At 39.2% G+C, this 17,864-nt stretch overlaps 1 protein-coding gene across 2 annotated transcripts in view; it reads left to right on the top strand.

Annotated features, from left to right (window-relative positions):
- Positions 1–17,864, top strand: part of LOC126184657 (rab11 family-interacting protein 1-like) — a 111,267-nt gene that overhangs the window by 59,915 nt on the left and 33,488 nt on the right. For both annotated transcript variants that reach the window (XM_049927137.1, XM_049927136.1), the window contains exon 6: positions 14,887–14,955. In XM_049927137.1, the coding sequence (XP_049783094.1) occupies positions 14,887–14,955 (69 nt within the window). The remainder of the gene's footprint in view (positions 1–14,886; positions 14,956–17,864) is intronic.

Below are 17,864 nucleotides of genomic sequence, written 5' to 3'. Positions count from 1 at the left end.
TGTGCCTTTCAGTGTTTATTGTTACCCCTAGTGGACAGAAATACAGCCAGCAGTGTCCCCTTCTGGTCCCAAAACACAGCTGCCATGCATTTCCCAGCAGAATGTGTTTGTTTGAATTTTTGTGGCTTGGACAAATAGGGGTGCCACCACCCAAGTTACTTGTTTCATCTCATGCATAATATGAAATCCCAGGTTTCATCACCCATGACAATCACACCCAAGAAGTTGTCCTTTTTGTCTGCATAGCGGTGAAGAAATTTGCAGGAAGAATCAGCTTCTTGCTGTTTCTGGTCTTCTGCCAGCATATGCAGTACCCATCTGGCACACACCTTCTGACATTTTATTTATTTAATTTAGTCTTTCATTCATTGACCATTTAGTACAATAGTGTTGGACATGTCAGATACATTACAGAAAAAATATATACATATATAAAACATTAACAGGGTAGGATAGGATTAGGTGACCTAATCAAAGGAACTATTCCAGCATTCACTGTAGTAAGTTGGAAAACAATGGAAAGCCTAAATCAGTCTGGCTGGATGGAGAATAGCCCTTGTCTTCCTGTGTGCAAGTCTGGTACATTAAGATTGGTGCAGTCATCTCACTCGGTACATGATTGGAAAGGGAATCACAAATACATAGTGTACATTGAGAGTACAACTTGCACAAGAACTAAATCAATGTACAAGAAATTTTGAAAATAAAAACACTGCTGAAAAAGTATAAACATTTGAAAACATTATATGACACTACTGAAAAGTGCAATATGCACAATAAGTAAATCATTGATGCAGTTAAATAAGGAAACTTTGATATAAAACTCTACTGAAATAATAAAAATAAATGAACTCATTATGTAGCACTGCGGAGAAGTATAACACATGAATACTTGAAAACTTGCTGACACTGTACCCATCACAACTATGCTAGAATTAAATCCTTCCTCAGAGGATGTGTGTTGCACTGCATCTAAAAGAGAGGAAACAGAAAACAAACAGCAGCAGAAACATTCTTTGCAAAGACAGCATACATGGTGTATCGGTTAAGAGAATCAAAAGAACTCAACAATAAATGATGGTCTAGTAAACCTGTAAGCCAACATAATCATTAAAATTATAGGAACACCTCTCAACAATAAATGATTTTAACTCTGCTCTAAAAGCTGTTTGTGACTGCAACCTCATTATGTGTGTTGGCAGTGCATTATAAAGAGTGACACCAAATTGGCTCACATGTCTTTGACTACAAGTTGTTGTAAGTTGTTCCATATGGAGGGACCCACAGTTGCGAGCATTATAGCTGTGATAACTGGAGTTGGTTTGCAGGTTACCAAGTGCAGCTCTTGGTGGCAACACACATTTATATATGTAGAAGGAGGGTATAGTAAGCAAACACAACTTCTTAAATAGGGACTTGCAGTGAGCCCTAGTAGAGCTGTGTGACATGATTCGAATAGCCCATTTATGTAATGCAAAAATTTCATTTAATTGACCATTAATTTTACCTCAGAAAATTGTTCCATGAGCTACAAGGGACTGGAAGCAACCAAAATAAGCCATTCTAGCTTCATCTGAGTAGCAAACTTTAGAAATTATTATCAGAGCGAAGCATGCAGAACTGACACTCTGGAAGAGTTTAGTCATGTGGTCTTTCCAGCTTAAGTCTTGGTCAACATATTTTCTTCAAAATTTTTTGCATATACCCTCTCTAACTAACTTCCACCCTGTAACAGGCGGAGATCTTGGTTTTGATTCATGTTCCCAAATTCTACATAGATTGTTTTCTTCATCTACATCTACATCTACATGACTACTCTGCAATTCACATTTAAGTGCTTGGCAGAGGGTTCATCGAACCACTATCATACTATCTCTCTACCCGAACAGCGCGGGAAAAATGAACGCCTAAACCTTTCTGTTCGAGCTCTGATTTCTGTTATTTTATTTTGATGATCATTCCTACCTATGTAGGTTGGGCTCAACAAAATATTTTCGCATTTGGAAGAGAAAGTTGGTGACTGAAATTTCGTAAATAGATCTCGCTGCGACGAGAAACGTCTTTGCTTTAATGACTTCCATCCCAACTCGCGTACCATATCTGCCACACTCTCTCCCCTATTACGTAATAATACAAAACGAGCTGCCCTTTTTTGCACCCTTTCGATGTCCTCCGTCAATCCCACCTGGTAAGGATCCCACACCGCGCAGCAATATTCTAACAGAGGACGAACGAGTGTAGTGTAAGCTGTCTCTTTAGTGGACTTGTTGCATCTTCTAAGTGTCCTGCCAATGAAACGCAACCTTTGGCTCGCCTTCCCCACAATATTATCTATGTGGTCTTTCCAACTGAAGTTGTTTGTAATTTTAACACCCAGGTACTTAGTTGAATTGACAGCCTTGAGAATTGTACTATTTATTGAGTAATCAAATTTCAACGGATTTCTTTTGGAACTCATGTGGATCACCTCACACTTTTCGTTATTTAGCTAGCGTCAACTGCCACCTGCCCCATCATACAGCAATCTTTCCTAAATCGCTTTGCAACTGATACTGGTCTTCGGATGACCTTACTAGACGGTAAATTACAGCATTATCTGTGAACAACCTAAGAGAACTGCTCAGATTGTCACCCAGGTCATTTATATAGATCAGGAACAGCAGAGGTCCCAGGATGCTTCCCTGGGGAACACCTGATATCACTTCAGTTTTACTCGATGATTTGCCGTCTATTACTACGAACTGCGACCTTCCTGACAGGAAATCACGAATCCAGTCACACAGCTGAGATGATACCCCATAGGCCCGCAGCTTGATTAGAAGTTGCTTGCGAGGAACGGTGTCAAAAGCTTTCCGGAAATCCAGAAATACGGAATCAACCTGAGATCCCCTGTTGATAGCGGCCATTACTTCGTGCGAATAAAGATCTAGCTGCGTTGCACAAGAATGACGTTTTCTGAAACCATGCTGATTACGTATCAATAGATCGTTCCCTTCGAGGTGATTCATAATGTTTGAATACAGTATATGCTCCAAAACCCTACTGCAAACCAATGTCAATGATATAGGTCTGTAGTTTGATGGATTACTCCTACGACCCTTCTTAAACACTGGTGTGACCTGTGCAATTTTCCAATCTGTAGGTACAGATCTATCGGTGAGCGAGCGGTTGTATATGATTGCTAAGTAGGGAGCTATTGTATCAGCGTAATCTGAAAGGAACCTAATTGGTATACAATCTGGACCTGAAGACTTGCCCGTATCAAGCGATTTGAGTTGCTTCGCAACCCCTAAGGTATCTACTTCTAAGAAACTCGTGCTAGCAGCTGTTCGTGTTTCAAATTCTGGAATATTCCATTCGTCTTCCCTGGTGAAGGAATTTCGGAAAACTGCGTTCAATAACTCTGCTTTAGCGGCACAGTCGTCGGTAACAGTACCATCGGCACTGTGCAGCGAAGGTATTGACTGCGTCTTGCTGCTTGTGTACTTAACATACGACCAGAATTTCTTCGGATTTTCTACCAAATTTTGAGACAATGTTTCATTGTGGAACCTATTAAAGGCATCTCGCATTGAAGTGCATGCCAAACTTCGCGCGTCTGTAAATTTTAGCCAATCTTCGGGATTTCGCGTTCTTCTGAACTTCGCATGCTTTTTCCGTTGCCTCTGCAACAGTGTTCGGACCTGTTTTGTGTACTGTGGGGGCTCAGTTCCATCTCTTACCAATTTATGAGGTATGAATCTCTCAATTGCTGTTGCTACTATATCTTTGGATTTGAGCCACATCTCGTCTACATTTGCATAGTCAGTTCGGAAGGAAGTGACACTTCATCCGCTTTTTTAAATAAAATTATTTTGCGTTTGTTTCTGGTGGATTTGGAAGATATGGTATTGAGCCTAGCTACAACGACCTGGGGATCACTAATCCCTGTATCAGTCATGATGCTCTCTATTAGCTTTGAATTGTTTGTGGCTAAGAGGTCACATCCGATACTAATCTGATTTTATGATTAGCATGAACTGATATGAACTCCACAACCTGTGATCATATTTTGCAAGTGTGATTGAACCCACTTGTTTTCTATTCCTTTTACCACCATTTCTTCTAGCTTATCTAAAATAATTTCATTACTAACCATGTTGAAAGCTTAGGAAGGTTTAAATTAACTCCTACAACACTGTTGTTGTTATCCAGATTTCTGTTTCGTCGGTTTAATCATTTATAACTATTTCTGTTCTTGTACCTGTTCAGAAGCCATGCTGATTATTATTCAGAAGGCTGGGGTTGTCTAAGTACTTGACAATTCGTTGTTTCATTAATCTCTTTGTTACTTTAGAGAATGCTGAGAGGAGTGAAATTTGTTGGTAATTTTCAACTTTATGTACTGTTCCCCACATTTTTAATCTTTGAGGAACAGTCCCTCAGTGAATGATAAATTAGCAAAGTGAGTAGTGTGGATTATAGGTGACACTGGTATATCATCTACACCATCTGACATTTTACTACTTGATGCTCACTAGTTGGAACGAATCTCATGCTGTATGCTTCTGTGCAAAACCTTAGTTTATCTTGATTTTTGATATTTAAGCTAAGTTTTTGGGAAGCATTTTTGGCAGGCCTTTTTTGCACTGTTGATAACAACAACCTTTTTAAGCGTAACTCCCTGCTCTTCGTGTATCTTCCATCTTCCAGTTTTTACAGTATTCCATACAGATTTTGATTAGTTGCCTGACATTCTTATTATATCATTTCTAAGAAGCTTTGCCTTTACACTTACCTGTCAGTATATTTTCTTATAAATCTTTCCATATTCCATAAATTGGGAATCTGTGGGCCTTTTCATTTGAGAACTGAGCATATTTAAAATACAGGAAATCTTAATGCCTGACATAATCGAGGAACTAGATTTAGTTATTTGACATAAATGGGCTCCAGTTAGTTTCTTAGGAAAACACATTTCAAAATTTGACATGAATATTCAACAGAAAGCATCATAAGCATTGTTAGCAATTGACTGTGAAATCAGTTCTAACCATGATCCATTGTTTAGACAACCAACAAAACTAGCACAATTTTCAGCAGAAATTCTTCTGTATGAAATAGGTACATTCCATTTGTTTCACAGGTATAACTAGAATTAACTTGCAACTTTTCTGTTAAAATCCTGTGGATGATGCTACGATAAAGCTAGGGAATGAAATTTGGTGAGTATTCAGAGTGATCCTCTGATCTTAACACATGGTTTCCTCAGCATTCATGACTGTCTTGTCAGGAACTGGCAGCCTGCTGCTCCTTTCTCCATCATGAATTTAAGTACAACCGATTGTAAACTCTCTACACCCCTAGCAAATGTTTTTGACATCCATTCATGACTGTCAATTCACTTCAGTCAATTGGGGATGAATTTAACTGGTTTAATGCCTTTGTGTTCAAAAATTGAATAACTGTGCAAGCTTTGTACTTCATAGTACTGTTGAATGGGAACTCTATATTGAATGGCTGCCAAACCAAGACTGAGCACTCAATCAAAGTGCGCACATTCTTGTTTGGAAGCAGCAGCAGTGCAGCCACAGCATAGTGGCCAACAACCATATTTCTCTATGCCCCTAAAAAAATATGAGATATTTTTAAAATAACTCTTATAGGATGAAATCATTGGCTTATGTGCCACCCTCAGGAGACAGACAAGCATGAATTATCTCATCTCCATAGAGATATGTCACTACATTTGCATGTGAAACGGCTCTGTTATTTGTGCAGTATGTAAAAAAAGTTCTCTTTTAACCCTCGAGTGGCCGTGTCATTTTTTGCAACAGCAGTGGTCGCATGGTTGACTCTTATCACCTAGCCATTGTGTTCTTTAGAGGCACAAAAAATACTGGCTTAATAAGCTTGGCATTGAAAAAAATTAACTTTATTTTGTTTTTTATGTACATAAGCATATATTTTAATTTTTGAACTTAATTTCCTGATAGTAGGTAGTTACAGAATCTAATAAAATTATCCTATTCTTTTAATTAACATCAAATTTCTAACACACACAATAATCTAAAATCACAATCAGCCTACATTTGTTTCACAGTGCATATTACTTATGTAACACTTACTGTATCATATTTGTGTTATTTAACAAAGGAAACAATCATTTTTGTTGTTGTGTTGTAATAGGATAGATAAAAATATCTACTCACAAGCAGTGGCAGAACACATACATAAAAGAAGGTAATCATTAGGCAAACTGTCGGAGCCAGTGGCTCAGTCTTCAGGTAGAAGGGGTGAAGAAAAAGGACTGGACAGTATAGGAAAAGGAATAGATTTTGGAAAAGTCACCCAGAACTGCAGGTCATGGGAGACTTACCGGACAGGATGAGAAGAAAAGATTGATTGTTGGGGCCACCGGATGGAATGAGAAGGAAAGACTGACTGTTGGGGACTGAGTCTCATCCCATCTGGTAAGTCTCCACCTGACCTGCAGTTCTGGGTGACTTTTCCAAAATCTACCCCTTTTTCTAGACCTCTTCAGTCCTTTTCCTTCATCCCTATTCCTTCCCCTTCAACCCTTCTGGCTGAAGAAGGAGCCACTGGCTCTGAAAGCTTGCCCAATTACAACCTTCTTTTATGTGTGCTGCTGCCACTTGATGAGTAGATTTTATATCTATCCTATTACATTATATTTTGGTTATTTGTTAAATATGTTATTGTTATTATATATAAACAAATGTTACTCATTCTGTTCCTCCACTTCATCCATTGTTACATGCACACTTTTCAGAGACAATGGAAGAATGCTCTTTGTACACAGACATCTTACACTGATAACAATGAATTGCGCTAACAACATTGTTTTTCCTTTCACACATAATGCAGCAACTCTTCTTTTTGTTTGGAGTTTCTCTCAGTTGTTGAGGCTCTTCCAGTTTATAAAATGCCAAAAATATTTTGATGCCATTAGGAAGTGCAGGTGTGTGAGATCTTGTAACTAAATGAGCTTTAATAAGGCGTTGAAGCTGCTGTTACAGAAATATTGTCCTTGGTTTTCTTGGGGTTTCTGCGTTAGACTGAAACAAATTTGGGCATTGATGCCAGCATTAGTAAATCAAACCATACAACCATTGTCCATCTTCTAATTGCACAAGCCACAGAGTATTTACTACACATCTGGTCGACTGCAATGACCCCTCCCTTTGTCGTATTGTAGTCCATGGTAATGTGTGGTTTATTGGTTTCTTCATCAATTGTGCCTTAACTGTGTGTGATACTAAGCAAAACAACACAGTTATTTTTTTTTTTGGGCACATATGACACCATTGTGACATCTGTCAGGCATCCAAACAGTAAAGAACCAATATTCCTGGCTTTCAGTAGTAGGAATTCCGGGGGGATTTCCCTTCTATTTATTTGTTTGTTTGTTTATTTTTTCCCCAAGAGTTCCAGTGCAACTGTTGTGTTTCTGCAAAAGTGAGATTATCAATGGGTAATTAATATAACAGTTATCAAAAGTAATATTCCAATTGGACTCATTCAAAGTCTCTGCTAGTTGATGCACAATATCATATAGTTTGACACCTTGTAAAGGCCATTTGATTGTGTTGTACAGTATAACTCAACTGATGCCACGTTGAATGTTTTGACATTGCAAATAGCAAAGAATTTCGAGCCATACGTGGCTGGTTTGTTTGGTATGTATTGAAGGAACGAACAAACGAGCAAACTCTCCCAAACTATAGCTTTCCTTACAATTTGTAACAAATTTATCCAAACATGACAGGATCGGTGCAAATTTATCTTTCTCATGTCTCCAAGTTCTTGTCACTCCATCATCAAATCTAACACTTCTGAAGAGAAATAAGAACTGTTTGCATGGCATACAAACTCATGAGAATCATCATACCAGTGCCATAACTACTCCATAGCTGTTCATCATTTGCTTTATTTCCACTGTTCAAGCCAGTCAAAATAAGGGTTCTAATAAGAGCACAGACTCTTCTGTTGATGTCTCCTTTACTTCTCTCTCTCTCTCTCTCTCTCTCTCTCTCTCTCTCAAATATACTTGTTTTGTGATATCATGTTTCTAATATGCAAGTTGGTGTATTCCACAATGAAGCAATCATTTCCGCACTAATAATCTTTGTGAAAGGCGTCACTTCCTTTGTTATATCCTCAGCAGACCTCTTTGGACCAAGAAGGATTTTTGTTGCGTTTTTGCAGGTTTGGCTATAATACTTTCCTTGGATCATTTAGTTTTACCATCTTTACCAACAAAAGACTCACAAATAAAATCAAAATCATTGTCACCAACATCATTATTTTCATGACATTTCTTCGTCCTTAAGATGTATACGTTCATTTCCCTCTAACGAACCAGCTTCTATTTCTCATTCACTGTTGTGATTATTAACTGGTTCTGTCTTCTCGCCAAATTGAAATCTTTTGCTGTCACTTTGCAAACGTAATTGTAACTTTTCTGTCAAGAGAACAAGTGTTAAATGATGTGCACTCAATTGTACAAGTCAGTGTACCTATTGCAAATGCTCCCTCCTGTGATGGGTTTAAACTCTACAAACATACATGTTACATTCATGAAGGTTTTGCTTTCAGAAGGTGGGTTCAAATCCCCCACCAGTTACCCAGATTTAGGTTTCCCATGGTTTAGGATAATTTTGCAGAAGGTAAATGCTGGGCTGGTTTTGTTGAAAAGACACAGCAGCTTTTCATCGTCATTCTTCTCCAATCTGAGATAGTGCTCTATCTGTAATGATCAGGCCATTGAAGGGACATTAAACCCTTATATTTTTGTCCTCCATCTTAACATTATGAAGCCTTCTCTGCTTAGCATCATAGTTCATGTCACTCCACAAGTGGCTGCAACAAACGTTCACTAAATTTTGGATGGCTTAGGATCTTACACTTTCAATTATGTAACATAAATATTGATCATTGGTGTTTGTCATATCATGATTGTCACTAATTAAACCTTGTCTGTACTGAACCTGTGATACAGTTGTTTACAAAGTCAGTGAGAGATGAACAATTCACTGCATGCCTCTATTTAACCTACTTTCACAATCTTTCTGTGGCCATTCATTACAGTATACCTGCTAACTAATGGCGTGATACCATTCAACCAGCTTTTCCATCTTACCTGTTCTCTTCACTTGCACAGCTCCGATTACCATCCTGCTTTCAAACTTAGAATTATCTGCTACATTCATCATATCGGTCAGTTAGCTGTTAGTGCCTCTGCTTTGCATGTGATGTTTACTGTGATAATCACATAAGTATTTGTGTCTGTTAGTTTACAGTTTTTGCGAATTGTTATAGTTCTCTTGGTTATTCCCAAATTTATGGAAACCAGGTTCTTTTAGCCTGTTCTTTTCTTTTAAGCTAGTCTGTATACAAACAAAACTAAGGAAAGTGCAATAAAGAGCATGGCGGTATATGATTAGCATCCAGCTGGACATCAAATAGGGGAAGAAGAAACAAAATTATCTCGTTGTTGGGATTCAAGATGACGTACTATGTCCAAACCAAAGCAGACTGTTTGTTGTAGGAAGCTTTATTTAACAAAGTAGATCAGCTCTCTCTCTCTCTCTCTTTCTCTCTCTCTCTCTCTCTCTCTCTCTCTCTCTCTCTCTGTGTGTGTGTCTGTGTGTGTGTGTGTGTGTGTGTGTGTGTGATAATTTGAGGAATATGTTGTAGTTTGGAAAGAAAGTAATGCTAACCATGAAGTGATTTATTATTTGAGAAAACGAAGAGCTCCTATGTGACATCATTTTCCTGCCTTTCCTATAATAAATATTTTAAATTATTAGTTTCCCCTTATTTGGAGAGAACTGCTGGTGTGCAACAGTATACTGAATTAATGAATAGCTGCCCCAGGTGCTGCAATGTTCTTTATATTAGTCCACAATCAGTTTCAGCTTTTATTTTGAAGCCATTTTCAGATCCACTAGTAAATGGCTTCAGTGTAAAAACCAAAACTGTGGAGGGGAAGAAAATTAGCAGCTTGAGTGACTATTCATTAACCATTTTGAAACTGTAATCGAATAATGCAAGTTTCATATATCTTTCTCCTTTCTGTCTGTCTTCTGAAGGTTTTAAGATGCAATTTTTGTTTCTGTTTATTGCATCTATTTTTCATATTTTACTTATTATTTATTTGAGCTGATAAATTTGGTTTTCCTTCCATTCCTCAATTCTGTGTTTTGTTTTTCACCATCACAGTCTTCCTGCATGTTACGGTCATGTTGTCTTTTCAATATTCATTCACATTTTGCTAATACCTCATTTTTCCTGCATATTACCTGTAATATTTACCTTTATCTCTCGTTTCCTCTGGCATCCAATAACTACCACACTGTGGACTTTGTGTCTTCCACACATTTTCATTCTCTTTTTACCTTTCTTTGTATTTTGCATATGATCATTGAAAAGTATGGTGCTGTAGATAGCAGAGTTGTATTAACATGATTCACGTTGTCCGTCGCACTTCACATAGTGTAGACCGGGAACTGTCTGCTAGGCATGCCCGATATAAAACTGACTGGGCACAGCCCGTGGTGCCTGAGTTGTTGTTGTTCCACCGGCAGAGGGTGCGGCCGAATTCTCGCGTGCCCTCTGGTGGACGGGACTTTACTTGTGGCAACTACTGCCCGTGACGCACCATGCCGATATGCGCCTCCCGCGATCTTTCTGGTGGCTACTGCAACAGTCTTCAGCAACATTTCTGCAAATTCTTTCAGTCACTGTTCTAAACTTAAAAAAAAAAAAAAAAAGTCGAATTTAATTTCAAAGATTAATTCATCTTTGGCAGTTAACAACATGTACTATTTATCTCTTGTGATGTCACGTATAAAATGAATATGAATGAAATATGCAGTTTGGGCTTGGTATGTGACATCTTAGTGAGTTGCCCTTACCTCACACCACATTGTATGAAAGTCTAAAGTTCCATGAAAAATTTAAATTTTGTGCAGTGTATTATTTGTGTCAGTAATTCACACAGCACAAACATGTCAATAGTCCCAGAATAATATCAATATTTTTTGTATTAATCATACCCTGAAATCTCTTTTCCAATTGAGACATATCTTAAGAAACATCAAGACTATTGTATCTGGACTGTTGACTTTTGTTGGGGAAAATAATAACTTTTCACTAGTAGTTCAGTGATAATTAAATTATATGGAGTATATGTCTAATCCCCCCATGAACCATGGACCTTGCCGTTGGTGGGGAGGCTTGCGTGCCTCAGCGATACAGATGGCCGTACTGTAGGTGCAACCACAACGGAGGGGTATCTGTTGAGAGGCCAGACAAATATGTGGTTCCTGAAGAGGGGCAGCAGCCTTTTCAGTAGTTGCAGGGGCAACAGTCTGGATGATTGACTGATCTGGCCTTGTAACATTAACCAAAACGGCCTTGCTGTGCTGGTACTGCGAACGGCTGAAAGCAAGGGGAAACTACAGCCGTAATTTTTCCCGAGGACATGCAGCTCTACTGTATGATTAATTGATGATGGCGTCCTCTTGGGTAAAATATTCCGGAGGTAAAATAGTCCCCCATTCGGATCTCTGGGCGGGGACTACTCAAGAGGACGTCGTTATCAGGAGAAAGAAAACTGGCATTCTACGGATCGGAGCGTGGAATGTCAGATCACTTAATCGGGCAGGTAGGTTAGAAAATTTAAAAAGGGAGATGGATAGGTTAAAGTTAGATATAGTCGGAATTAGTGAAGTTCGGTGGCAGGAGGAACAAGACTTTTGGTCAGGTGATTACAGGGTTATAAATACAAAATCAAATAGGGGTAATGCAGGAGTAGGTTTAATAATGAATAAAAAAATAGGAGTGCGGGTTAGCTACTACAAACAGCATAGTGAACGCATTATTGTGGCCAAGATAGACACAAAGCCCATGCCTACTACAGTAGTACAAGTTTATATGCCAACTAGCTCTGCAGATGATGAAGAAATTGATGAAATGTATGACGAGATAAAAGAAATTATTCAGGTAGTGAAGGGAGACGAAAATTTAATAGTCATGGGTGACTGGAATTCGTCAGTAGGAAAAGGGAGAGAAGGAAACATAGTAGGTGAATATGGATTGGGGGGAAGGAATGAAAGAGGAAGCCGCCTTGTAGAATTTTGCACAGAGCATAACTTAATCATAGCTAACACTTGGTTCAAGAATCATGAAAGGAGGCTGTATACATGGAAGAAGCCTGGAGATACTAACAGGTTTCAGATAGATTATATAATGGTAAGACAGAGATTTAGGAACCAGGTTTTAAACTGTAAGACATTTCCTGCGGCAGATGTAGATTCTGACCACAATCTATTGGTTATGAACTGCAGATTGAAACTGAAGAAACTGCAAAAAGGTGGGAATTTAAGGAGATGGGACCTGGATAAACTGAAAGAACCAGAGGTTGTAGAGAGTTTCAGGGAGAGCATTAGGGAACAATTGACAGGAATGGGGGAAAGAAATACAGTAGAAGAAGAATGGGTAGCTCTGAGGGATGAAGTGGTGAAGGCAGCAGAGGATCAAGTAGGTAAAAAGACGAGGGCTAGTAGAAATCCTTGGGTAACAGAAGAAATATTGAATTTAATTGATGAAAGGAGAAAATATAAAAATGCAGTAAATGAAGCAGGCAAAAAGGAATACAAACGTCTCAAAAATGAAATCGACAGGAAGTGCAAAATGGCTAAGCAGGGATGGCTAGAGGACAAATGTAAGGATGTAGAGGCTTGTCTCACTAGGGGTAAGATAGATACTGCCTACAGGAAAATTAAAGAGACCTTTGGAGAGAATAGAACCACTTGTATGAATATCAAGAGCTCAGATGGCAACCCAGTTCTAAGCAAAGAAGGGAAAGCAGAAAGGTGGAAGGAGTATATAGAGGGTTTATACAAGGGCGATGTACTTGAGGACAATATTATGGAAATGGAAGAGGATGTAGATGAAGATGAAATGGGAGATAAGATACTGCGTGAAGAGTTTGACAGAGCACTGAAAGACATGAGTCAAAACAAGGCCCCGGGAGTAGACAACATTCCATTAGAACTACTGATGTCCTCGGGAGAGCCAGTCATGACAAAACTCTACCATCTGGTGAGCACGATGTATGAGACAGGCGAAATACCCTCAGACTTTAAGAAGAATATAATAATTCCAATCCCAAAGAAAGCAGGTGTTGACAGATGTGAAAGTTACCGAACTATCAGTTTAATAAGCCACAGCTGCAAAATACTAACGCGAATTCTTTACAGACGAATGGAAAAACTGGTAGAAGCCGACCTCGGGGAAGATCAGTTTGGATTCCGTAGAAATGTTGGAACACGTGAGGCAATACTGACCTTGCGACTTATCTTGGAAGAAAGATTAAGAAAAGGCAAACCTACGTTTCTAGCATTTGTAGACTTAGAGAAAGCTTTTGACAATGTTGACTGGAATACTCTCTTTCAAATTCTGAAGGTGGCAGGGGTAAAATACAGGGAGCGAAAGGCTATTTACAATTTGTACAGAAACCAGATGGCAGTTATAAGAGTCGAGGGGCATGAAAGGGAAGCAGTGGTTGGGAAAGGAGTGAGACAGGGTTGTAGCCTCTCCCCGATGTTATTCAATCTGTATATTGAGCAAGCAGTAAAGGAAACAAAAGAAAAATTCGGAGTAGGTATTAAAATTCATGGAGAAGAAGTAAAAACTTTGAGGTTCGCCGATGACATTGTAATTCTGTCAGAGACAGCAAAGGACTTGCAAGAGCAGTTGAACGGAATGGACAGTGTCTTGAAAGGAGGATATAAGATGAACATCAACTAAAGCAAAACGAGGATAATGGAATGTAGTCAAATTAAGTCGGGTGATGCTGAGGGAATTAGATTAGGAAATGAGACACTTAAAGTAGTAAAGGAGTTTTGCTATTTAGGGAGTAAAATAACCGATGATGGTCGAAGTAGAGAGGATATAAAATGTAGACTGGCAATGGCAAGGAAAGCGTTTCTCAAGAAGAGAAATTTGTTAACATCGAATATAGATTTAGGTGTCAGGAAGTCGTTTCTGAAAGTATTTGTATGGAGTGTAGCCATGTATGGAAGTGAGACATGGACGATAACTAGTTTGGACAAGAAGAGAATAGAAGCTTTCGAAATGTGGTGCTACAGAAGAATGCTGAAGATAAGGTGGGTAGATCACGTAACTAATGAGGAGGTATTGAATAGGATTGGGGAGAAGAGGAGTTTGTGGCACAACTTGACTAGAAGAAGGGATCGGTTGGTAGGACATGTTCTGAGGCATCGAGGGATCACAAATTTAGCATTGGAGGGCAGCGTGGAGGGTAAAAATCGTAGAGGGAGACCAAGAGATCAATACACTAAGCAGATTCAGAAGGATGTAGGTTGCAGTAGGTACTGGGAGATGATGAAGCTTGCACAGGATAGAGTAGCATGGAGAGCTGCATCAAACCAGTCTCAGAACTGAAGACCACAACAACAACAACAACATATGTCTAATATATGAGAAACACAAGTACAATAGTGCAAACGGTATAGTTTCCAAATTTTGCCTTGTAGTCTAACAAGTCCTTTTGTGTCATAGAAAATCATTAAAGTATTTTAAAATGCAATGAGTACGGTGTGATGCTGTCAGTATAAATACTTTTGTTGACTGTTGCCTTAAATTACTTAATGGAGATTTCATGATAATGTATTGCTTTTATTTGAGCTTTTTGGCTAAAGCCAGTAATTATTTTTGTAGCTGCCAGAGAATCACCAGGTTTGCATGGTTGTGTCTGTTTCATGAATCATGACCATACAACATGGAAAATTCATCAGCAGCAAAGATGATGAGCAGTGAAAACCTTCATTGTTTTGTTCTTTTTGTATTTTTCAGGTGGCAGTCTACTCAGTATTGGAAGTTTGGAAAAGAGGAAGAGCTTGAAGAAAATAGCCAAAAGTATAGGTTAGTAATTGTACTAATCAACATTTACGTATGCTGATGAATGATGGAAACAATAGTGGCCATGACAATGCCAGGATCTAGTGATATTTCAATGTCTGAAGCAACAGGTGACAGCACGGGAGGCAGTAATGAAATCATTCTGTCTACAGCCTGTGGGGCGTTGCTCGGGTCAGCCTCTGACAGCGTTGGTTTTGGGAGTTGCACGAGTGGCGGAAGGAGCTCTGTCTTGATGGCTTCCATCTCTGCTCTGTATAAACCTTAGAAAACTATTGGTGTGATCTCAAATCATAATGCTGCTGTGGTGTGTGAGTAGTACAGCTGGGGTTGGTCTATAGCAACAGCTGTGACTGGGAACAGGCCACCAGCATCAGACATTACGTCAAAAGAATTATCCTCAATTGCAGAAATGGTGTTCAGGGCATGGTTCATAGTGCTCAGTGAGGTGGTAGACCTCTGTGCCTCACAAGGAAATTTTAGACCGCATGTACCACAAGTAGCTACATTGCTTCCTGGAATAGTCCCAGCAGAATTAACATATATAAACTCCCAGGATTGCTTGGGTTTTTCCAGGGAACAAAACGCTTTGTCAGGACTTCACCAATGTGTAGGTCTGATGTTCCCAGCATATTTACTCTTACATTTTTATGAGGGACTAATCTAATCACTATATCGTGAATAAGAGACTGTGTAAAACACATTACACTTTTTTTAGGTGTTCAAAATTAAATTGGTTCACAGCAGCTTCCCATACATTACTGTCTTCAGCCTCCCTCTTGAGAGTGGTATAGATGGTGGAGCTGGTACAGGGTTGCCAGGGGTTCTGGAAATCAGGGAATTTCAAACATGTCAGGGAAATATCAGGGAAATTTGAAAAAAAAAAAACTGGAATAATCTCTTTTTGTCTCAGTAGACAAAATGGTTCGTTAACTGAGGTGTCTTGCATCGTCACTGGCTGTACTTCCTCATTACTACTGCTTCTTCCCCACCTACCACTCTCCTCAGCTTGCAGTCAGTGCTGCCACCATTCTTGCCACCTGACGAGAGGCAGGGAGGCATGAGGAGTGTTTTGTTTGGATCTGATTCTGAGACTGTAGATGGCCGCCATGTGTATCTGAGTTGTGTGTGGGTGATTGAGTGAATTTGTGTGTGCTCTCATTTTCTGACAAAAATTATGATTGAAAATTTAGTTGTGAGGGTGTGATTTTCTTTTCTACGTGCCTATCTGTGGCTTAGCAATCATCTTTACGGTGAGTTGCTACCTATCCTCATTATTATTGATTCTCAGAGTATTTGAACAAGTTATCTGTTGCATGGATTGATCACCGTGGTCTCATTTCATCGACATGCTGACTGTGGCTCGTGAATAGCTGGCCACACGAGTGGATTTCCACGATGGGCCAAAACCGCAGGCCTTTCCTGCGGGCATGTGTCACGGGTTGAGCTTGCCAATCTAAAGCCATTCAGTTCCCACTAATGAGCAGGCCCTGCCCATCGGATCTAGTCTGACTGATCTGTCCGCAGGCCAGATCAGTTTGTGTGTAGTGTAATGTAGGGGATATTCATGGTTTATCCATGGATCCAGGACTGTGGTGCTCCTCAGTAGGTCTGAGGTCACGGGCGATGGATTTCAGGGATTGTGACTGTCTCACTGCAAGTACATTGCACAGTGTGGCATTTAAAGGCATTTTATTTGTTCTAGTACATTTTGGTGCTTAAAAAGTGGTTTATGTGTTAGAAAGTATGGACGATAAGAAGAAGAAGATCGTCAGTCACTGGGGGTTTGTACACTGTATACTGATATATTTTTCGAAAGAAAAGTCAAAAAATACCTGTAAAGTAATAGGTATGACACAGTGGGTAATAATGATAATAACGAACATATTAGAACCAAATTTTATTGTCAGTCACCTACACATTTCTTCCTCAACTTGTACACTTCTTTCAAGAGACCTACTTTATTTTCTGAGGTTATTTCTGAAATCAGTGAAGGTATTTCAAATCTGTCTGGCGACTCCAAGCAAATACATATTTTTGTCACCCAAAATGTTTCGTTTTATTGGAATAAAATAACATTGGCGGTCTTAATGAAACACACATACCATTTGGCTTGCTTTCTCCACCTAAAAACAGTTCATTACAAAAGACATTGTTTTTAGTACTTAAGCTTTTTGCTCACACCAGGAAACACCATCTGCTTGAAGTTTTTTTTAGATATTTCCTTGTTTACTGTTGCTGCAAAGACAGATTGTCAACTTACATTTGAACTTAACCTTGAGATCTCAAAATTCGTCAGGGAAAAATGCAAGTCTTGTCTGTAAATCAGGGAAATATCAAGCAATTTCGTTTGGGGAAACTTGTGGCAACCCTGTGGTATCTTCCATGATCTGGTTGATGTGCTCTAGTCTTGGTCTGCCTCTTTTTTTTCTTTGCTTCTACTATGCCTTCAGTGATACTTTTAATGATACCATCATGTCTCTGAAGGTGGCCAACCCATGTGTCCCTTCTGTGTTTGATAAGTTTTAGGAGACAAGGCTTCCCTTCCTCCACTCTGTTGAGCACCTCTTCATTCAGCATTCTGTGGTAACACCACATCCTGAAGTCTGTTATTTTGTGATTTATGCTTGTCCCAGTGTCCATGTTTCACTTCCGTACAGCACCACACTCCAAATGTCTTTATGAGGTCTTTCCTGAGGTGTTCTTGTTAAAAGCAGCTTTTGCCTGGTGGTTTCACCATGCAATATCCTCCCTGGATCTTCTGTCTGATGTAATTTTACTCTGTAGTCAGGCAAAGAATTCGATGGTCTTCAGTCGCTCATTAATAAATGAGCATTGGGCAACAATGTTTTGTCTGCTCACCGCTAAGATTTTTGTTTCCCCTCTTTTAATTTTCAATTATAGGAAGAATTGAT

The sequence above is a fragment of the Schistocerca cancellata genome, chromosome 4, assembly GCF_023864275.1.
Source record: "Schistocerca cancellata isolate TAMUIC-IGC-003103 chromosome 4, iqSchCanc2.1, whole genome shotgun sequence".
Taxonomy (NCBI): Eukaryota; Metazoa; Arthropoda; class Insecta; order Orthoptera; family Acrididae; genus Schistocerca; species Schistocerca cancellata.
The sequence above is the reverse complement of the archived record's forward strand: the minus strand, read 5'-3'. Positions and strand labels throughout refer to the sequence as shown.